General features: G+C 39.1%; 1 protein-coding gene across 1 annotated transcript in view; it reads right to left on the bottom strand.

Moving 5' to 3' along the window:
- The window catches only part of THSD7B (thrombospondin type 1 domain containing 7B), a gene marked incomplete at its 5' end in the record, with an annotated part of 466,043 nt that overhangs the window by 120,207 nt on the left and 321,207 nt on the right, over positions 1 to 24,629 (bottom strand). Inside the window, one exon of the mRNA XM_083351680.1 lies at positions 23,510 to 23,688. Within this exon, the coding sequence (XP_083207806.1) occupies positions 23,510 to 23,688 (179 nt within the window). The remainder of the gene's footprint in view (positions 1 to 23,509; positions 23,689 to 24,629) is intronic.

Below are 24,629 nucleotides of genomic sequence, written 5' to 3'. Positions count from 1 at the left end.
CAGCAGTGAGTTTTTCAAATATCTTCTGACCTCGTTTCTGATGAGAAATGGCATGGTAAATAGTGTTTGCCTTGGCAATTTGGGGCATTACTACTACAATGTGTTGTGGTTATTTGCATTTGTAGGATTCTTGGACCACCTGATGTCATCCAGTAATTTATAACTGAGAAATGTAACCTGTAGGGACCAAACACACAAAAACTGTAGGCTGAGGGTTCTTGTCAATTGAAACCTCTCAATGTAGGAATCTTCACTCACCCACCCACTCATCTAGAACATTGTGTCACAAAGTTTTTTTTATGTTAAAGGCAAATCTTTGTATCAGTAAAGCTGGATCAGCTTCCATGTGAGTTAGAAACCAAATAAATACAGATCACTGGCTCAGATATGCATACAAATACATGGATTACAGCAGAGAACGAGATGGCTAGTTAGTGTCATAGACTTAGTGGGCGTGAGTTTGGGCAGACACAGGGAGACAGTGGAAGATGGAGGGCTTGCTGTGCTGTTGTCCACGGGGTCGCGAAGAGTTAGACATGACTTAGCGAATGAAGAGCAGCAGCAGCTAATGGACAAAACCTCTGCTGCAAACGTTCACCATAAAAAAGCCAAGAACATTAAAACACAAATAGTGGGCAGATTTTTTAAAAATTAAAAATATGGATAGTGGATATGGCAGTACCCAGAGACAGAAGAATAGAAGAGAAAGAACTGGAGACAAATCACAAAATACAAAGACCTATTAGTGGAATGACTGTGGCAAACGAAAGCCGATATAGTACCAGCAGTAATAGGTGCCTTGGGGGAAATCCCCAAATGTCCTGGAGCCCCACTTGAACACCACCCACATTAACAAAATCTCCATCAGTCAATTACAAAAGGCAGCTTTACTTGGAACAGCTTACATCCTGTGACGATACCTTTAACAGCATCAAACAACAACATCTGACTAGCCCAGGTCTTTGAGAAGGATTTCTAGGTGGATAAAAATGCCAAATCCAGTCCAGTCTGGCTGACTATATGCCCTACTATGATAATAATTTATGTTGATATTTATCATAATTCAGTCAAGCTTTCCTAATCCCAGTGTTATTTCACTGTTTGGGTAAAAAGAGAAGCACTCAACCTAACAATGGCAAGTTAGTGTTATGTTTTTGGTCAATGAGAAAGGAATTCCTTGTGGCTAGCTTACAGTACTGTATATATAGCTTTCAGTATGCATATGTTAATGTTTAACAAATATTTAAATATTTGTATAACTTTTGTGACATAAATATGAAGTAGAACCCATAGACTCAAATAGGGCAACTTTTTAAAGCATGATCCTTATCAATTTTAGTCTATATCATTTTGACATCTCTGTGTTAGCTTGCTAGATGATTCAGTTATATGTCAGTTATAGAAGAGCACTTATACTTCTGCAGTATTAATATACTGTATTGATACATTGTTTTGAAAAATCAGTATCCAGCAATGGAATTTAGTTCAAATTCATTTAAATCACAGAAATATGGGGTATAAAACAAATTAACTTTATTGTTGAAAACTCTTCTAGCTTAATGAGAAAAGGTGAAACACATGTGAGCTTAACTTACTCCTATTAACCTTAAAGGAGCTTCAAAGTAGTTAATTTCCATTGGATCATATTATAGAATCCACATAAATCTTACATTGAAATAGTTTCTTAATGAAAATACAATTAATTTACACTACTTAGTTGCTTGTGTAGTATCGTCATTGAACACAAGTATTTATCTTCAATTCTCAAACCAGAAAACCACTCAGTAGTTCACAATCAGATACAGAATGCTGAAAAATCTATATAATACTAAAATGTTCTGTCCTTGTAACTTATAACTGGTTGAAACAGTGCACCACAGCGGAAAACCTTTTGAGCCAAAGTAGATCCAACAGGCTAACTTACAGAATGCATTCAAAATGGACCTATGACTCCTATGGAACAGAAGGTTTTATAAAATAATTTATTTATTTATTTGGAACAGCTTACATCCTGTGATGATACCTTTAACAGCATCAAACAACAACATCTGACTAGCCCTTGGGAAGGATTCGCTAGTTGGATAAAAATGCCAAACTGGCTGACAGATTATAAAACATTTTATGGTATAAAGACTATTGTAACACAGTTTATGACGTAAAACAAAATTATTATTATTATTATTATTATTATTATTATTATTATTATTATTATTATTATTATTATTATTATTATTTAGATTTATATACTGCCCTTTCCCGAAGGACTCAGGGTGGTTTACAGGATATTTAAAAGAAAATCAATACAAAAGTTAAAACAATTAAAAAAGATTAAATGAAACCCTGAGAGAAAATAAAAACCCCAGTTAGAATTAAAATTAAAAATTCTCAGCCTGGGCCAGAGAGCTCGAAGAGCCAGGTCTTCAGGTCCCGGCGGAATGAACGGAGGTCGGGGGCAGTCCTAAGCTCCGCGGGCAGCTGGTTCCAAAGGGCAGGCGTGCCCACTGAGAAGGCCCTCCCCCTGGGTGTTACCCGCCGGCAATCTTTTACCGGCGGCACCCTGAGAAGGCCTTCCCTGTGGGAGCGCACTGGATAAAGGGAACCTGATGCTGGCAGCAGGTGTTCCCTCAGATATCCTGGACACTCGCCATTTAGGGCTTTATAGGTCATCACCAGCACCTTAAATCTCACCTGAAGGGCAATCGGAAGCCAATGCAGCTCGCAGAGGTGTTACATGGGAGTATCGGGAGACCCGATGTCATAAAACATTTCCTGTGCTGATGTTTGACTGCGCTATACAGTTCGACATGGGCTCTTTTCAACGGAGATGCATCTCTGAAGGCATTACAACTTTTCCATTGAAGGCAGTTAGAAGGCATAAGAAAGTCTGTTCTGGTTGAAGGGATTGAGGAATCTGGCAAGAAAATATCTCCGAAAGGATCTCAAAGGATCACAGGTTGTTTACTAACTCCACAAGCACCTCTTCAAAACTTTAAGAGGCTGATTTTTTAAAATATATTTTTAATACACTGTTTTTCAAAGTCTGTTGTAATAAATTAGGGAGTCTATTTAACCAGAGTGATAAAGACAGGTCTCCTAGAATAATATAATAACTAATTTCTAGGACTTATAAAACATATACCGTATTTTTCGGACTATAAGACGCACTTTTCCCCTCCCTAAAGTGGGTGGAAAAACGAGGTGCATCTTATGGTCCGAAGGTAAGCGAAAACACTTGTCTCCCGTTCAGTCAACGCAGTCCACCAGCTCCATTGGAGAGACGTGATTGAATGAAGACGTGGAATTCTCCGCCCCGCCCCTGTGATTGGTTGGCAGGGGAGGAAATACGGACGTGCCTGCCATGCCTTCTGACTGCCTCCCCCTCCCTGCGCACGCACATTTTCTTTCTTTTACCTCGCTGCTAAAGAAATAGTTTTTGCTAAACTAAACCTCATAGGCGACTTGCCCCAGCAAAGCCGCGAGGAGTTGTCCCTGCAGGTTTCTCTGCGAAGTTTATTGGAAGTGATTTCCCATTTGCAAGATAATACTGCTAATTATAGCCTCGTCGGCTGTTGGTGGAGAGCAGAGGGTGACACGTACCGCTTTAAAACGAGCAAAACAAATAAAAGAGCAAGACCAACAGAAGTTTATGGAACTTTCAAAGCATACTTACAGTGAAGCAGTGGGAGGAGCGTGGCCCAAAGAAGACAGAGGGGCTATTAAAGATGTGCTCCAACAGCTTCGGGATGCCACGCATGGCGACTAAATTTCTAATTTGGAATGTTAATGGACTAAATTCACCACAGAAGAGAAAGAAAGTTTTTCAATATTTAAAACAATTCAAGATTGATGTCATATGTTTGCAAGAAATGCATATTAGGGCTATGGACCAAAAGTATTTATCCAACTCAAGATTGGACACGCAATTTGTTGCCTCTGCGATGAATAAGAAAAATGGAGTGGTTGTTTATGTTAAAAGCGCTTTATCAGCGGAATTAATTGAAGCAGATAAGCATGGTAGATATGTTATGATAGATTTGCTGCTAAAAGGCAAAAGAACGCTTTTAGTTGGACTGTATGCTCCTAATCAACAGCAAGCTGATTTTTTTAGCTCACTTCATACAAAGTTTACTCAATTGGATTACAAATCGTTTATTTTTATGGGGGATTGGAATGGTGTTTTGGATGTACAGATGGATAAGGCTGGTTTTTTTAAGCGCTCTCCGAGTCATGCCAGACTGCCTAAATCTTTTTTTGAAATGAAGGACGATTTGGAACTGCGAGATATTTGGCGTGACACTCACCTGCATGAAAAGGATTATACTTTTTTTTCTGATAGACATCAATCTTTTTCCAGGATTGATTTTATTTTGTTGACTAATGATTTTTTTTCTAGGATTAAGAAGGTAAAGATCTGTGCAAGAGCTATTTCTGACCATAGTCCAGTTTGGTTAGAGATCAATAAGGACAATAGAGATAGGCGCTCGTGGCGCGTAAATGAGAACTTGTTTAGAAATCAGAGAAATGTGGAAGAATGTAAACAGCGGATGAAGGATTTTTTTGAAATTAATATGAATAAAGATACTTCTATGGACATGGTTTGGGATGCTAGCAAGGCCTATATGAGAGGGGTGTTGATATATATGAATAATAAACACAGACGTACTTTGGAAGCCAGAAGGAAAGAATTGGAGAATGAAATTAGGGAAAAAGAAAAGGCCTTGATTTTGAACCCATTGGATGTGAAGACTAAGGAGGTTATTAAGCTATTAAGAGGACAATTTGACAAATTAATGGCTGATCAAGTGGCAACCAATTTGCGGTTTGCTAGGCATAACACTTTTTGCAATGCTAACAAGCCAGGTAGATGGCTAGCTTATAGACTAAGGAAAAAGCAAAGGGCTTCTAATATAGATAAAATTGAACATAAGGGAAAGGTTGTGTTTCAACAGGATCTTATTAAGGAAGCCTTTCTGGACTTTTATTCTAAATTATATGCTAAGGAGAAGATTAATGAAAAAGATATTGATGTATATTTGGAGAATGCTAGCATCCCGGTTCTTACGCAGGCACAAAAAGAGGAGATTAACCAATTGATAACAGAGGAAGAAATTCTTACAGTAATTAAGGAATTGAAGTTGGATAAAGCGCCAGGTACGGATGGTTTGACTGCGGTTTACTACAAAAATTTACAAATGGAGTTGATAAAGCCATTAAAGGAACTGTTCCAGATAATTCAGAGAGGGGGAAAGGTGCCTCCGTCTTGGAGAACTGCTTTTATCTCTTTGATACCGAAGGAAGATCAAGTTGCTACTCAAGTAAAAAATTATAGACCGATATCACTTTTAAATACAGATTATAAGATATTTGCTAAGGTGTTGGCTAATAGACTGATGAGGGTTCTGCAACAGGTGATTCATGGGGATCAAACTGGGTTTATTAGTGGTAGGCAAATGAAAAATAATGTGAGGCATATAGTTGATGTGTTAGAGTTTTTGGAAAGGAACAACCAGATCCCTGCGGCGCTAATTTTTTTAGATGCTGAAAAAGCTTTTGATCAATTGAATTGGCAATTTTTGATGAAAGTTTTAGATAAAATGAATTTTGGGGATAAATTTTTGCAACCAATTAGGGCATTATATCAAAAACAAACTGCCCGAATAATAGTTAACAATAGTTTGACTGAAGCTTGTAATATTGAGAAGGGCACAAGGCAAGGGTGTCCGTTATCACCTTTGTTATTTGTGTTAACATTGGAGATATTATTGATAAAAATACGGAATTCGGAAAGAATTAAGGGTATACAAATTAGAGATCAGGATTATAGATTGAGAGCGTTCGCAGATGATCTGGTTGTTACGGTGACCCAGCCGGAGAACTCTGTTGTGGACCTGATGGAGTTAATAATGCAATATGGGAAGGTTTCTGGATTTAAAGTTAATGTACAAAAAACTAAAATTCTGGCCAAAAATATGACAGCATCGCAAAAGGCCCTTTTAGAAGGATTAACTGGATTTGAGATTGTTAAAAGGGTCAAATATTTGGGGGTGCTTTTGTCACCCTCTAATACAAAGTTATATAAAAATAACTATGAAAGATTATGGGGAAAAATTCAAAAAGAAATGGAGAGCTGGGAAAAATTGCAACTGTCTTTGTTGGGGTGAATCGCAGCAGTGAAAATGAATGTCCTGCCTAAATTTTTATTCTTATTTCAAATGATACCGGTTATTAAGAAAGATTCTAATCTGGAGGAATGGCAGCGAGGTATCAACAAATTTGTTTGGGCAGGGAAAAGGCCACGAGTTAAACTTAAGATTATGCAGGACACTCGTGAAAGAGGTGGTCTTAAAATTCCTAATCTTAAATTATATTATGAAGCTGCTGCATTAGCAGGAATAAGTGACTGGATTAATTTGACACAAGAGAGATTATTAAATCTTGAGGGCCATGACTTGTTGTTTGGCTGGCATGCATATTTGTTGCATGATAAGAAGGTAGATAATGTGTTTAAAGTGCATATTTTAAGATAGGCATTGTTGAGAGTTTGGAAGAAGTATAGACATAAGTTAGATTGTAAGATACCATTGTGGGCAATCCCAAAACACGCAATAGAAAATATAAATGTTGGTTTTAAACATGATGTGACTACGTATAAGGAGATTTTAAGTCTGGAAAGAAATGTCTGGTGTCTGAAACTGTACAGCCTCTTGCGAGATGAGAAGATTATTCAAACTTGGTTTCAATATATCCAGCTACGGGCCAGGTGGAAAGAAGATCAGAAAACTTGTTTTACAATGACTGATGAAAATCTGATAAAGCAAATTAGATATCAGGGTCCAGCACATATCAAACGGATATATCTTGCATTGATAGAAATTGACTCAGAAACAGAACTTGTCAAAGATTGTATGATAAAATGGGCCCAAAATATCCAAGAAGTTATTACAATGGACACGTGGGAAAAGATTTGGGTGAGGAACGTAAAATTTACACAAGCTCAAAATTTAAGAGAACTTTTATAAAATGTTTTATAGATGGCATTTAGATCCTAAAAAGCTTGCAAGTATGTATCCGAATTATCAGCCCAAATCCTGGAGGTGCGGTGACGGAGATGCAACATATTTTCATATATGGTGGACTTGTAAAAAGGTTAAGGCTTTTTGGATAAAAATTTGGTGGAATATGCAGAAGATCTTCAAGCAAAAGATAAAGTTTTGTCCGCAATTCTTTTTGCTGGGTATAATTACAGAAGCTACTGTTGTGGACACTAAGTTGATGTTGAATTTAATTACAGCAGCAAGACTTTTAATAGGTCAGTATTGGAAGAAGGAGGAATTGCCGACTATAGAGGAATGGACTTTAAAGGTTTCTGACCTGGCAGAAATGGCAAAGATCTCGGCTTATTTGAAAGATCATTCGCAAGAACGCTATATTACGGAGTGGAAAAAATGGATTGAATATATCCAGAAGAAATATGGGACTAAAAAGTTTCATTTAGAATTTGAATAAGTCTTCCTTTCTTTTTTCTTTCTTTTTATATGTAATATTAATATTGCTTGTAGTTATCTTATATGAGCTAGAGAGCGATAGATTTAAGAGTTTATTGTTGTTAGCATATGGATGTTTATGATTGTTCTTTGTTTTTATACCTTGTACTTAGCTCTGGGAAGTGGGGGGGAGAGGGGGGGAGGGGTAGGGAGGGATAGGTAGGGGAGGGGGAGGGGGGATTGTTAAAGATAAAATGTATTTTAAAACTTTTCAATAAAAAAAATACTGCTAATTGTTTGAAATTGCTTCGGCATCTTAGAAAACCTATTCAGGGAAAAGAAACTACCGGTACCTTCCTTTCTTTCTTTCTCTCTTTCTTCCTCCCTCCCTCCCTCCTTTCTTTCTTCCTTTTCTTCCTTCCTTCCTTCTCTCTTTCTTCCTTCCTTCTCCCTTCCTTCCTTCCTTTCTTTCTCTGTCTCTCTCTCTTCCTTGCTCCCTCCCTCCTCCCTCCTTTCTTTCTTTCTTCCTTCTTTCTCTCTCTCCTTTCTTTCTTTCTTTTTTTCTTTCTTTCCTTCTCTCTATCTCTCTCTTTCTTCCTCCCTCCCTCCCTCCCTCCATCCTTCCTTCCTTCCTTCTCTCTCTCTCCCCTCCTTCCTTCCTAGTATACCGGTACTATTTGGTTCAGAATATTTTTTTTCTTGTTTTCCTGCTCTAAAAACTGGGTGCGTCTTATGGTCAGGTGCGTCTTATGGTCCGAAAAATACGGTATTTTATAAGGCAACAAATCACAAACAGCTGAGGGTGTCTCAGAAGGTAAACTGATATTTCATCCCTAAATGACATTCATATTGTCTTCAGAGAGTAATGGCCTAAACGTAAATATTACAGAAAGTTTCATTTGCAAAATAGTTTCAGACACAAGATCCTCAAATCTTGACTGAGACATGCAAGACTCAAACATCTTATACTTTTCCAAGAAAGAGATGCCACGTCTGATTTTGATAACTAAGAGTTTATCTACTTTCTAGGCAATTATGCATTTCTGTACTGAATGATTGTTTCCCTAACCCTTCTTCATATCTAATATACTTCTGCTTATACTGGGACAGAGAATGTTGATGCTTTTGAGGGTGCACACACATAAATGTAATCCAATCCGGGAGATTTTGTTGTCTCTTGTGCAATCAGAGAAGTGCTGTGCACACACAGAATATATTGGCCACCTCCCAATATTTGTTCAGGATGCCAGATTATTTATTTATTGGATTTATGTGACTGTCCTTCTCACCTTCATGTTTCTCTGCACAGCATGCGTAGTTAAAACAGAACAGTGCTGGATGGCGCCTATGAGGAGGGAGGGAGGTGGTGTGACGGATTACAGTGAAATGGTAGTTTCCCAGGGAGCACATCTCAAGGTGGGTGTCAAGCTACGAACCCTACTGCCTTTAGGACCGCAGTGTGCTTCTAACTGGCCAACGGAGGGGGCAGGAAGGGAAGAAATCTCTGAGTTTACCCAAAGCTGCTGAAGAACTGTGTTGGCGAAACTAAAGTCTGTTCTCATAATAATTACTAGAAGATGTATCGGACAACGTGACCTGTACTGTCAGAGAGGGGTGGGAGAAGTTTCGCTCTTTTAATTAACTGCTTCCTGCCGTTTCATTAGAGCTAGCTTCCCTTTGGCCCTACCGGTTTGATTTTGCTCAATAAAAGTCATCATTAGAACTTTGCAATGGCTCTGATGTTTTACTTCGTTGGGCTTTTCAGCGGGGAATTGGCAGCAGCGAGGGGAGGGGGTGAGACAAGAATCAACACAGTGTGATGCTGGATAGGAAACAGAGAAAGAGATTTAAGATAGCCACTCTCTTGAATCTCCCAGGTTATAGCAGTGGCGTGGGAGTAGTAAAAGGTTAATCTGGCAAAAATTTATGTCTTTGGCGTGAGCAAACAAAGAACTCAATTTTGGCTGGATTGTTCTATGCCATTCTTGGGCTGGGCCTTACGCAATCATAAACCTTTGTCAGAGTCATTACCAATATTTGGCAAACTTTGTACTCATAGTATAATTCTCACAGTTAGATAACCCATTTAATAATTTTGGGAGGTTAATTCCCCAGAATTATTATATAGCTAGTTACAATGGAAATGAGAATGATCAGACGATCATATTAGAAAGATATCCAGAAAGCCTTCAAAGTTGACCCAATTCGAGACAAAATGGGAGAAGTCAGGCCGAGGTGGTGCAGCTGATGTGGAATCCATTGTGAAATGGGCATTTGCACTCGGCCAGATGGCTGGTGGCTCCAAGGGTGACTGTAAAAGTGATGGATGGACTGCCTGCATGACGCATGTGGAGCCGTAGGCGTATGCCTCACTGATGCTGCAGACTGGACAAAGTAGCAGACAAAATGCAAAACTGTGGAATAATGCAAAGAGCAAGAATAGTCCCCCAAGTTCTGGAAGGTGTGACTTTGGGAAAACTGTGCTTTAGGATGCTATTTGCTTGGCATGATAGAGCCAACCTTGGTGGAGCAGTGGGCTAATGCCTCCTTAAGTAACACCAGCTGCCTGCAATTAGTGCAGGTTCGCATCCCACCAGGCTCAAGGTTGACTCAGCCTTCCATCCTTCCGAGGTAGGTAAAATGAGGACCCAGATTGTTGGGGGCAATAAGCTGACTTTGTAATAATGCCACTTGGGGGTGTGTGTGAAAGCCCTAATAAGCAGGCATATACATAGAATGAAGGCTACTGCTAAGCTTGTAAGCCGCCCTGAGTCTTCGGAGAAGGGCGGGATATAAATGGAATTAAAATAAAAATAAATAAATAAATTTTCTACCCTTAATTTCAAACAGACTGATGTAGAACAATGAAATTTTCCCATTTCAGTGATTTAAACCAAAGAGAAAGTGAATACAAGGGCAATGCATTGATAAAAGTGGTGATACTCCAGAAACCCATATATGCAGAACAAGAAAAGGCCCTGAACGGCCTTACTGTTATTATGTGCAATAAATTTCTGTTCATTATGCTACCAAATTGCCCTTCTCTATGGAGAAATGGTTTCTCAGACATCTCAAACATAGCTCTGACATTTGACAATCACTCTAAATTGTAATTGGGATCAGACTCTAAACTTTTAATGAGATTCTTATCTAATTTTAACAACTCAGAAATGTGTCACATTCATATATTCAACTAGCTGAAGAGGTATGCCCATTAGATTTTACTCATCAGAGCAAAATCTCAAGATAAATAATAAAAACCTTTTAAACTTTTTTTTTAATTTGATTAGAACGTGACTGAAGATCCAAGTGAGAAAACAGAAATGTTATGCAGAATAATCATCTGGGAAAACTAGGGGTTAACTATCTCACTTTCTGTCTTGACTGTTCTCTCTTCATATGGAACAAAAAGAGATTGGGCTTCTATACATTAAAAAGAGGCATAGCATCTTCTGATAACCTACCAGATTAGAGTTTCTTTCAAAGAATTAATTTGGAACTATTTCCCTTTCACAACCTCATTGGTAAAGATATAAGTTTCCCCTGTTCAGTCATGTCTTACTCTAGGGGGCTGGTGCTCATCTCCGTTTCTTAGTCGAGGAAGCCAGTGTTGTCCCAAGACATTTCTGTGGTCTAAGCCAAGGTGCACAGAATGCTGTTACCTTCCCACCAAAGTGGTACTATTTATCTACCTGCATTTGCATGCTTTTGAACTGCTAGGTGGGCACGGGCTGGGGCAAGTGATGGGAGCTTACTGCATCATGCGATTCTTGGGTTTCGAACTGCTGATCTTCTCAAGCTCATCACCATTAGGCCACCATGCCTCCACAACATCATTAAATGTTCTCAAAATGGATTGAGATATTTACAAACTGTCACATGATTCTATCTGATTAATTCTGTATCAGCCACAATGGTCTTATTGACAATCCCAGGTTGCCCCATCTCTAGGACAGTTCATCAGTCATTTTGGAGAGCAGGAACCAATGACATCAGCCTGAACTCATCCTCTGCCTGTGAATTTGGCCTCCAAGTACATTTTTTCTCTCCACTTTCAAAGTAGTGCTTTTTTTTCCTTCTTCTTTTATCTGCTATCTCCCTGGCCTTCTATATCTTCTTCTCTTTTAGACCAAGCCCTGCATATTGATTGGCTGCTTTGCAGAGGGAGGATTCCTCCCCTCCCCCCCCACACATACACTGCACGCACCTCTACAGGAATGACAGTAATTGGCAGTTCCTTTTCTGGAATGGAAAGTTGAGAGGAAACAGCAGCAGGGAACTGTCAAATGGGAGGATGAGTTAGCAAGCAATGTCTACTAAATACCATGCAAACTGATGCCAAAACATCTCAGTCCAGACAGCATTTTCTTAAAACTGCTTTGAGAGAAGGCTGCATGAACCTAGGAGAGAAGCAACTGAAGGATTCAGTGCAAATATATCTAATATCAGAGGGTTCCCTGCTTGGTTTTGCTGGTATCCCCATTTTTGGAACGGTAACGTTCCCATTCTCCTCTCCCCTCTCTATTTGAGGAAAGATTGTATATTAGTGGAGTAGTAGCCATTGAAGACATTGGACATATTCTCTGTACTGCAAACTGGGCTCTGCAGGAAAGGCCGTTTAGTCAGATTCTTATTCAAAAGCTAAAAAATATTGGGACTCTTTGAGAGAAACTGTCTTACTTTCTGCAAGGAACGAACCCGCATATTACTAGTAAGACTGTACTCTTTGTTTCAAAGGCCATTTTGAAGAGGACAGAGTCTTTAGATCACTTTGGGTTTAGCTGTAGGGGGTGACAATTTACAGGCATTCCTCGACTTACAATCACAATTGAACCCACAATTTTCATTGCTAAGCAAGGCAGTTGTTAAGCGGGTTTTGCCCCATTTCACCACCTTTCTTGCCACAGTCGTTAAGTGAATCACTGCAGTTCTTAAATTAGTAATATGGTTGTTAGGTGAATCTGGCTTCCCCATGGTCTTTGTTTGTCGGAGGGTCACAAAGGGTGCTCACATGAACCCGGGATCCTGCAACCGTCGTAAATGCGAACCAGTTGCCAAGCATCTGATTTTTGGTCACATGACCATGGGGATGCCGCAATGGTCATAAGTATGAACAATGACTATAAGTCACTTTTTTCAGTGCTGTCGTAACTTCAAATGGTCACTAAACAAATGGTTGCAAGTCGAGGACTGCCGGTACTTTGAATGCGTCCTACAGTTTTCCTCGATCTACTTGTATCTTTGTATTATTTTTATACTTTTTATATAGTCAGAAATGACTGATTCATTAAGATTTTATTCTATTTTCTCCATTCATGATCTTCTAATGCAGAATTGGTCTCTTTATTAAGCCTGGTCTCCATCATCAAACCAGCATACTTATTTATACAAAATTGCAATTTAACTTTCAAGAAATGATTGATCACTGAGGATCTTCCACGGTAGCTTAGTAATTATGTTACACGATCACAGAAACAATCAAATGGTAGGCAGGATGTAATGCTAAATTGAATGGGGTATACCTGTCAACAGCACTGCTGCACTGGTGGCTTTTAGGCATTATGGAATTGTTTCTATGTCTTTCTTCTTCTCTGGATCTCAAATGAAGGGCCTAGATGACCAGTAGATACTTTTAGGCAGTGTACAATATGGCAAAATGCACAATCCAATCCAATCCATAATTACACAGGAGCCTCAGTGATTACAATGATCATAGCTTAAAAATAATAGCATAATGAAGAGACACAGGCTATGGTATCCTTATGGAGTCTTCCTCTAGCATAGCTCCTTGACTTTTGTGAGGCACTCAGCCATTTATTCAACCAACCTTTTCTGAGAATTGAAATAAAATGATGGGGAAAGTTGAGAGGCAATTCAAAGGAAGAACATGGATTATGAAAAGCATACTTAAAAAAAAAGAAAAGATTTAGACTAACCCATTTTCTGTCTGGTCATTTCAAGGTCATGTGTTCCACTTATAAGTGCACCTTTGTCCTCAGAAAGATTTGTGGTTCTACAATGTGGAGAAGGATAATTTTATTAAGCTATAGGAAATCTGCCAAATAGGCTTACACGTTAGTGTAATAAAATAAAAATAAATATACTTTGAAACCCCACCTTTGTGTATTTTTTTCCTGCAAGAACAACTATATACATTATTTTCTATTCTTCTGCTTCTGAAAGCTTGATTAATCTGTCCAATCAGTGCTATAATATTCTGCTAGTATGTAGCCTAATGTCCAGGCCTAAAATTCAAAAGAATTTAATAAACCAACCATTTTGTTAGATGGGACAATCTACTAAAGTTATGCAAAGCTTCACTTTTATGAAGGTTTGTGCAAAACACTCCCTTATAGCTGCTGTTTCTGTAAGTGAACTGAATCTGCTGTACTGTTACTTATTACTCAGATGCCTCATTCAGCACAGTAACCCAAAGAGGCTTCTATATATGTGCAGTATATATATCTGTCATCTCACTCAAGGAAAATGTTCCAGCTACTAGAACTGGTAGCTGATGCTGGCTCATGGCAACAATAAGCAACTTGAGAATTGTGTGCCCTCAACTGTGCAGAGCACAGCTGCTTCATAAAAGTCTACAAGTTATTGACTACTAAAACTTTTATTTCAGCCAGAGAACTCTAAACTTTACTGAGATGTTTCATACAAGCTTAATCTCAGATGGTTGCAGAGAAAAGAGATAATGAAAATCACTGGGTTCTGTATTTTTTCTCAAGACCTCCCCCATGATGTTTCAACTACGTAAGGAATGGACTTCAGCCCTGATAGGTTAGGAGAATATGGTTTTGAGAAGGTCAGTTGGGCTGATATTTATGGAAGAGAATAGAGGACATTAAAGTCATGCAACCTGACTTATTTGCCAGTCTCAGACATATCTCTATCATGGACAAAAAGTACCTGCAAAATTAAGCACTGCAAGTGACTCAACCAATCTGTTTAACGCTTGTCTCTTTAGTTTAGCGTTTTCTCTATATTTTTGCATATTAAATTCACTGTTATCCTACACCCTGGGTGAATAAAGCTGAGGAAAAAACAAACTGAGGACATGATGCAACATCTACAGATGCCAGTCTGTATAGCAATGGGAGTATTTACAAACGTTGTGTGTATAATTTAAAAGTTTCTCAATCTATTTCTAAAAAAGGGAAGGGGGAAAGGGAAAGGGAAGGATTAAACCTTCTGCCAAAGGGCAGGCAGAGACTTCTATTCGCTCTGCTCTTTTCTACCTTAGACAAAGATGCTAGAATAATTTCAGCTTCAGTGTTAGCTGTTGTCAGGCTGATTTATGATGCCCCAAACAACTAAAAACAAAACAACATGGGATACTGTCTACTGGAGAGTTTAAGAAAGAAACTGATATGTTTAAAATTTTGCTCAAATTAATTGGACATGGCCAAGACGGAATTACAACAATTTTTACCTTTGAGCTTTGACAATCTCTAGTTCTGTAGAATTATACTGAATACTGTAAGTAAATTTCAACCACTGTGATAATTCCATAAGACTATATTAGCAAGTGTGGGTGTGCAGAGACAAGCATGTGCAATTGGCTGCTTCCATACAGTGTGAGGAGTCACCAATTACTGAATAAATCATAATTAAACATCTCACATACAGTTTAAAGTAATGGGTGAATCAATCAATGCATATGTCAACATGACAGTCTATATAGGTAGAGACACAAAGAAAATGTACATCAGCTATAGAGCCAGGAATAACTGTATACAATTACTAAGTCCGTAAAGCATATGGAATGCTTCCACAAGGAACCTTGGAAGGATAATCAGAATACAGGTTATATTTTATTTAACAAATGGTCAGTGAACAACTGCATTTATGATAGTCAAGGAATGGACTTTCCCAGGCCACTGAAAATGGTCTCTCACACACAAAAGCACACACTCGTAATCACATGGCCACATGTTGGGTGCTTGGCAACTGGTCATCTTTATGGCTGATCATGGCATTCCAAAATCATATGAATGTGATTCATAATGTCCCCCCCCAATTTTGGGCAATTTTTGCTGATTTTCATAAAGCACTCATTCAAACGAATGGATTCATACTTAAAACCACCCACCGTGTTTGCTTAAAGATCACAGATTTGCTTAACAACTGCCACGTTAGTTTTAAAAACAGCACAAAAAAGCTTGTAAAACTTACAACCAGAATGCCAGTGTGGGTGAGAGTTGGGGAGTACCTGTATATGGCCTTAAGTGTTAAGATAGTCTTGAGACGACAACAGAAGAACTGCAGATAGCCAGAAATAAATTTGCTTTTAAGATGAACTCCTCATTGTTTTTGTGCATAATCAATCCAATCAACATTTTTAACTGATTATTTTATTCTCCAAGCTGCTTGCAATGGGAGCAGATCACCTGAGAGGGCAGACAACGGCTGCCAAGAAAAAGAGGGAAGAGAAAACAGAATCCAAGGAGCACAGGCTAAAAGACTTGGATATAATTAGCCTGCAGAACTGAAGACAGAAAAAAATGTGATTGTAATCTTCAGATACGTAAAGGAAGGAGTGGTTTTCTTCTCTATCACTCTAGAGCATGCGGATAGAATCAGTGGGTTAAAGTTACAGGAAAGTAGATTAAGGCTAGATATTAAAAGGAATGTCTTCATGGTAAGAGCTGTCAACTAGTCATGAGGTAATAGGTTTCCCTTCAATGGAGAGCTTTAAGCAAAGATTGGATTGCTATCTGTGTCAGATCTGCCATCACATTGTTCAGCCCTGCTTTGCTTCAATGGCATCCTGCCATAAAAGGGGAGAGGGAGGAACGAATAAGGGGATATAGGGAGGAAGGATGACAGGATGACAGGAACCAGAGGTGCCAGCCTGGAACAGAGCCAGACAGATCCAAGGTCCCAAGTGTGAGAACAGTATGTGAATGTCCACCAAAGAGGCACAAAACTTTAGGACTGTCACCAAAACACCTAGTCTGAACACCATTGGACATTTATAAAAGGACCAAGAGGGCAGGGTCCAGGAGAAGAGAAAAATACTGGGTTTATGTGGGAATATTTAGATCTGGATTTTCTATATTGTAACCACTTGGCTTCAGTAAGTTATACCTCTCACTATAAATGGAGTTGAGGGTCTTTCTTCCCCCCCCCGAACATCTAAGCCAGGCCAGGCCAGACAATCTGTCTGAAATGTTTCAGCAGTGAGCAAGGTGGTTAGATTAGATGATTTTTGAGATACCTTCCAATGGAACCATGCCATGATTCTATAAAATGGAAAACAAATAAATTAAACGTTCAGCAAGACATCCATAAAAAGCTGTCAACAAAAGCCTCTGGTACATCTCTCTGGTAAATAGACCACTACAAAGCCATTTCCAATGATTTGGCTGACACTGGCAAATTTAATAGCCTTATTTAGTCGGTGATATCCTCAAAATGTTATGTTACAACTGAGGTAATATTTAAGTTCAGCTGGTATGGATAACCTTTTCTCATTCACAGGCACAGTCTTTTACCATTATATCAGGATGTTTTATCAAATGAATATGGAGCGTAAGCAAAATTTCAAAAAGCCCTATTTTAAATCACAAGGTGTGGGATTTACTAATGTACTGCATTCAAAAACACACAAAAATGAATTCTTGTTGACAAAAAAATTTGGACATTTCATATTAGGATATAATTTGTTATTTTTCTAAGTAATACCAGGAAATGTCAGAAAAACAACTGAGAAAAACAACTGGGGTAAAAAATTAACTAGAAACAAATTGGAATTACTTTCCTTTCCTTTCTCATCCTGACATTCACAATGAGTTCCCAGTGAACTTCTACATCAGATGCTAAAATTTAAAAGAGTAACAAATGCGAAGAGTTCAACAACTAACAATATACAATATTGGCTTTTCTTATTATGAAGAAAATCTCATACAAAGCATGAATCATAAAATAAATTATAACTCTTTCTAATTTTTTAAAATAAATTACAACTTTGTAATTAAAAAAATGAGAAAAAACATCCCAGCATGTTTCCTGCATTATTATATCTAAATAAATTTGGGGTTATGCTTTCAAAAAATGTGTAAGAATCAGGGTGCATTATATATTATTTTTGTAAACCAAATTTAAAAATATATAAATGTCATTACGCTGAAATAGTTGGCCATTATAGGTCTTACAAAGAAACGAGCACACAAAAATTACTAGCTATAGTAATCAAGTGCAATTTTCAAAGTTTTATTCAAATGTGTTATTAGAAGCTGGCAAGAGCAATGTGTTTTAATTCTCATGTAAACATGATACTCTGGTTGCAGAAGTATAGTTCACTATTTTTTTCAAGAAATTACCATCTCCACATTACTTGTGGCAAGTTTCATTTTACTGGTGTTGTGATTTTTCAGTTTCATGAAGAAAAACTTTAAGAAGCTTTTTGAGTATTCTGTATCATACAGAATCTCCTTATGTATTTAATGCGAGGAAGTGAATAAAAACATTAAAGAGATTTGATTAAACCCACATGTAATAATAAAAAGCTTATAATAATCTATAATAATCTATAAAAGCTTGTAATAATGAAAAGAGAGCCAGTTTGCCTAGAAACCAGGAGGCTGTGACCCAACTACCTCACAGGGTTGTTGTTGTGGGAAAAGAGGAGTAGGAAGGAATATTGCTATTTTCACTGCTTTGAGTTTTATATTTTAAAAAAAGGCAGTATAAAAATCTAAAAAAAAAGATTGTGAATAATGTTAAAAGTTGAATCCACATTTTCAAAGCAGGTTTTTAATAACAAGAACAACCACAAGTTTCTTCAACTTAATGCTTTCCAATTATACTCAACTACAACTTCCAGAATTTACATTTACCACAGCTAATGGCCATACTGGCTAGAAATTCAGAAAGGTAAAAATAATCACATTTAGAAGTCCACAGGTTAGGGTAGCCTATCTTGGATGGTACATTTACTGGCTATGAAACTGGCAATCTGCTATTATCATATAATCTAGGGTGCCTGACATTTGGGTTTCAGATTAAGATTTGATCTTACCAACACTGATAAGGGTGAAGAGCGCTGAAGGTGAAATGTCCTTCTCTGATTTAAACCAATAAAAAAATAACTCTGAGTGATTTTTCCTGGTCATTTGCCACAAAAACAAGTCAGTGTAATGATAACACACAAGTGCAGTCTAAATTATCCCTCAATGGACATAGCATGACTCTAATATTTGTATGCTTTCCATTCAGGAATAGAATGGAATATGCATATACAGGTAATCCCCCCAGATACGAGCATTTATTTAGTGAGATTTCACAAAAACGAGGTTAATCTGAAAGGATACTTACATTAGAAATTCAAAATTGCGACCAAAAACAGGCCTCTGTAGCCATGTGACTTGGATTCAGTCTCGGCTGCTACAGTGGCCATTTTAACTCTGTGACTTGCCTGGGCCAATTCGTACCTACGAGAAGTCGGAAACTGATTTTTTTTTTTGTGCCTGGTCACAAGGCCAAACAAGATCCGGTGATTTTTGCAGCTGGCACCGACTGTTTGTTTTTGTTTTCCTGGAGCTGCGTGGAAGATCTGCTTGCTGGGCTTGAGGACTACTGTAGAGAGCTGGAATTACTTCTGTAAGTATTTTAAAATATTCTTTTTTGCTACTCTATAGTACCGTACTGTATTGTTTGTAATCACTCTGGGAACTGCTCTGCTTTTTATTGTGTTTGTAAGTACAGTACTTTGCAAGACTGTTTGTTTGCATTTGCCTGAAACTTATAGCATGTGGCTGCTACTGCCTCCTCTCCCTAGCACAGACCCACCAGAGATTCTGCTGACCCCTTACTGGAAGGAAATCTCCACCCCATTTGGGATTTTGCCTGGAGAGGCTTGTTCTGATCAGAGACAGTGGTTTTTTTTTTAAGGATTTAAATTTAAATTGCCTCCAGAAGTTGTGGGTGTTTCCTCACTGGAGGCTTTTAAGAAGAGACTTGACAGACTTTATCAGAAATGCAGTACAGTATTGTACTCTATTGTGAGAGCAGTGGGTTAGACCAGGGCTTGTCAACCTTTTCATCCATTGTACCACTTTTAAGATATGGCAACATCTGAGTACCACCAGTCGCCTAGCAAGGTGTCAAAAACTTGATGACCAAAAAAAAGAAAAGAAAAAATTGAAGTACAGGTAGTTCTCAACTTACAACAGTTCATTTAGTGACTGTTCGAAATTACAATGGCACTGAAAAAGTGCCCCCCAAGCCACAGCTGAGGAAGACACCTGCCTGCCCAACCGGCAGCACTCTTTCTCCTGTCCGAGGTTTTCATTGTTGTGAGCATTTCTGTTGAGGATTGGCAGCGGGGGTGGGGTGGTGTTTGGTTTTTATTCCCCCTGTCTGCTGGGCGGTTGCAGCAGGTTTTGGTCACTTCACATGACCCTGGGACACTGACCATTATAAATATGAATCAATTGCCAAGCATCTGAATGTAAATCACAAGACCCTGGGGATGCTGCAACATTCCAGCTGATGGGTGCTTATTCTGGGCTCAGCAGATGTGCCAGGATCAGCGCCGAGCCCTGATAGCCCTGCAGCTCCAGCCATCTGCCACCGGTTCAGCTCATTCCCCTCCCTCACTACCATTTTTGTAGGATGGTCCCGTACCACCTGCCAGGTGCCAATGTACCACAGGTGGTACCCATACCACTGGTTGAAAAGCCCTGGGTTAGACTAGATAATCTCAAGGACCCTTCCATCCCAAGCACGCAACAGGCTTTTTTTTAAAACCATTTGTTGCTAGGCAGCTCAAGCTTCTTCAGAGGGAGAGTGGAGAACTCTGATTGCAGTTGCCACTAAAGTAAGTAGCTTTAGTGTCTCCAGGTGGCATGCAAAGGGAGATGGGGGTGGAGTTTACAGAACTGTCGGACAGTTCTGTAAACTCCACCCCCATCTCCCTTTGCATGCCACCTGGAGACACTTAAGCTAAAGCTACTTACTTTAGTGGCTTTATCTAGACCCGTACCAATCGGGCTTCAGGCCCGGGTACAGCACAGAGACGGCATTGGTCGCGCTGGTGAATGATCTCTGGCGGGCTCGGGACAGGGGTTGCTCCTCTGTCCTAGTCCTTTTAGACCTCTCAGCGGCTTTTGATACCATCGACCATGGTATCTTGCTGCGATGTCTCAGGGGGTTGGGAGTGGGAGGCACAGTTTTTCAGTGGTTCTCCTCCTACCTTCTAGGATGTTCGCAGTCGGTGTTGGCAGGGGGGCAGAGGTCGACCTTGAGGCCTCTCATTTGTGGAGTCCCTCAGGGATCGGTCCTCTCTCCTCTCCTGTTCAACATCTATATGAAGCCGCTGGGTGAGATCATTCGTGGTTTTGGAGTTGGGTATCATCAGTATGCTGATGATACCCAGCTTTTTATTTCAACCCCAAACCACCCCAGTGATGCCCTCGACGTGATGTCCCGTTGCCTGGAGGCGGTCCGGGTCTGGATGGGGAAGAACAGGCTTCGGCTCAACCCTGACAAGACTGAGTGGCTGTTTGTGCCGGCATCCCGGGAAATTCTGATTATTCCATCTCTTGCCATGGGGGGTGAGCTATTACCCCCCGTAGATAGGGTGTGCAACTTGGGGGTCCTTCTAGACTCACAGCTCTCTTTAGAAGAGCATATTGGAGCTGTGACTAGGGGGGCCTTTGCCCAGGTTCGCTTGGTGCACCAGTTGCAACCCTATCTGGACCGGGATGCCTTGCGTACAGTCACTCATGTGCTCGTGAACTCTCGTCTAGACTACTGTAATGCTCTCTACATGGGGCTGCCCTTGAAGTCCACTCGGAGGCTCCAACTGGTGCAGAATGCAGCCGCGTGAGTTGTGCTGGGAGTCTCCCGATACTCCCATGTTACACCTTTGCTCCGCGAGCTGCATTGGCTGCCGGTTGTCCTCCGGGTGAGATTCAAGGTGTTGGTAATGACTTACAAAGCCCTACATGGCATGGGTCCGGATTACCTACGGCAACACCTGCGGCTGGCGTCAACTTCCCTCCGTCCAGTGCGCTCCCACAGAGAGGGCCTCCTCAGGGTGCCTCCAATCAAAGAATGTCAATTGGTGGCCCCTAGGGGGAGGGCGTTCTCTGTGGGCACGGCAGACCTGTGGAACTGCTTGCCGGTTGAGCTCCGGATGGCGCCCGACCTTCGCTCCTTCCGGCGTGATCTAAAAACTTATTCGAGCAATCTGACCTGGTTTGATGGGTTAGGGTTGGGGTTTTAATATGTTTTTAATTACTGTTTTAAACTTGGGCATAATATTTAATCGTTTTTTAACTTTTGTATTCCGTTTTTATATTTATTGCCCTGTACACCGCCCTGAGTCCTTCGGGAGAAGGGCGGTATAAAAATATGATAAATAAATAAATAAATAAATAAATAAACTGCAATCAGAGAGTTCTCCACTCTCCCTCTGAAGAAGCTTGAGCTGCCTAGCAACAAATGGTTTTGTGGTTTGTTTTTTTTTAAAAGCCTGCTGCCTGCTTGGGAGGCAATTTACAGTACTATATTTCCTGAAACCTGAAACAGCTGATTGGCAGCTGGAAACAGCCTGTAGCAGTGGCAAAGTCTCTCAGTTCAGGTAGCCATAGGAGGAAATAATAAGTCAAATCTTCATTCATTTAACAACCCATTTGATTCAATTGAGTTTGATTTTGAAATGTTGTAATATTGAGTCTGATTCATTTGATGATTACAAGCCTAATGTGCAGGCTCTATTAGGTTTGTACCTCGGGGACTACCTGTATACTTTTAAAATCTATGCTCAACATTTTTTTTTTTGCGGTCAACAAACTCTTTGCCCAGTTACATAACTACAGAGTTACCCATACCAGGTAAGCATCACAGCTACTACTCAATACAAAAGGGTAAAGAGGAACATGTGTGAGTAGCATATGAACTAAGTCTAGGAATTAAAGCCATCACTTGAAATATTTCTCGCTCTTAAATGTGTTAACAATCATATGTTTGTGTTTAGTAGAAGACAGTAAACCTTGTGTCAACAATGAACAGGTCAAAATTGCAATCAGAGGAAGGAAAAAATGGCTTATACTATTTTCTTTGTGGACAGGATTTTTTTCTTTTTGACCACAAGGTGAGGGTTGAGCACGCTTTCCAAACAGGTATGAATAAAACCTCTTTTCAAATAGCAGGCACATAACTCTGGCAAACAATAAGGCTACCTCAACCAACTTTGAAAAGAAATTCTTTGTGCAGACTCCTATGAAGATCTCTTTGGAAGATTCTGCATAGTTCTATTTAGGATACTCTAAACTTAAAAAGCTCTTCCAAACTCAGGCATATTTGTGTTAAAAACATAAAAAGAGTGTAATGAATTGAGACTGACCTTTTAAAAAGAAAATAATCATAAAAATGAAGATTACTGCTGATTTGGTTTCAATAGTCTTTAAAAAGCATTAAACATTTTAAATTGTATGAATGGAAATAATCTCCTATCTATATTAACTGCAAAGTTCCTTTATTACATTAAATTACAACATTAATTGAAAAATATTTTACTCCTAATTTTTCATTTGAATATTCCCATTTATATTGGCATCCTTTTATAATAGAATACACACTTTAAAATTAGCATGTAATTGTCAGACAGAAACATATTAGAATGAGTGAAATTGAATTAGTGGGGGAAATATCTTCAAAGAATAGGGTTTGTTGTTGTTTTTTTAAAAAAAAACTAGGCTTCACAAATGGCTTTAAATATTATTCACAGTGTCTGATTTCACTGACCAGCCTTAGCTGTTTTAGGGTTGGAGGCAACATATGCTATTATTAATGAATAATCTTTTACGGGATGGTAATTGTTTTGTGAATAAGAAAACCTTCCAAAAGTTTAGCTATTCTAGCATGCATCTGCAATAAAAGAGATGGTTAAAGGAAACTATACATGAGGGCTTTTCTTATGAGAGAGATTCTACTGTATCAATCACAGAATGATTTGGCTAAAGATGATCTATTCCAAATTGGTGTATTGGCTTTATGATACACCTCACCTGATTCTTTGGATCCAGTTTTGGACAAGGACGCCCTCCATTGTATGGTTTCTCCTTAAGCCACCTGGACCGAATTTTCACTCCTGTCCCACACGATGAACTACAAGGAGACCAGTCAGACCAGTCACTTAATTTGCAGTCAAATGGACAAGGTACAGTGCAAGGTTGTTCAATATAACCTAAAATTAGAAAAAAAAATAGGAAAGAAGGAACAGTTAGAAATTGGGGAACAGAGAAATTATTGCATTGTTGAAGCTGCATCCAGAGTCTATGTTCTTGGAGAAAGAAAGCCAGTTGAATTTCTTAATGCATGGGTTGAACAGTGCACTACAAACTTGGAGACAACTGGAACACAATATCTGGAAAGGTATGTGATAATCTATCATTTTCAACCCCAAGTGATTTCATCTAGGAACAGCTACCGTACATACCGTACCTGGCTTTAACTGGTTCAGTATGTTGCATAAATATTGCCGTAAATAATTACATGAAGCTTAAAGCAAAGACACAATCCTCTTTGCTTGACAAAAGAAAGTAGCTGAGCCGCTATTAATAGGGCAATAGTTACTATAAATATATGCCACCTTCATGCATTACAACCTTTTAAATATGTGCTAACTGGCTCTCTAATGGAAATATATTCATTTTAACACCTAACAGTTTCACAAATGCCTGTTGTTAATATCACTATCAATATTTAACACAGTTCATTTTCCTTCCACACTCACTTTCTACAGTGCTGGAAACCAGTTAGATGGCATGCCCATATAAAGCACCTGAGAAAAGTCAAACTTGATTAGTAAGTGCATACTGTAAGAAATAAAAGGGCTGCACTTAAACTTAGGAAGTAAAAAACACATCCCAAAAGAAAGCAGGGATAAACTGCTTCTCTATGGCTGTCAAGAAAACAACTTGAATATGCTTATGCAATCAGCAGGACTCAAGTTCAGTGCAAAGAGACTTACTAAGACATACATGCAAATGCTCTTACTAAGAATATTCATGTGTCTGAAGAGATCAGTTTTAATCCACAAATCACTTAAGTCTGTCTGTCTACCTATCATCTATAACCCGCCTTTTTATGAATCCCTGTAACCCCTTCATTTGAGGTAGAGTTGGG

The sequence above is a fragment of the Vipera ursinii genome, assembly GCF_947247035.1.
Source record: "Vipera ursinii genome assembly, chromosome: 1".
NCBI lineage: Eukaryota > Metazoa > Chordata > Lepidosauria > Squamata > Viperidae > Vipera > Vipera ursinii.
The sequence above is the reverse complement of the archived record's forward strand: the minus strand, read 5'-3'. Positions and strand labels throughout refer to the sequence as shown.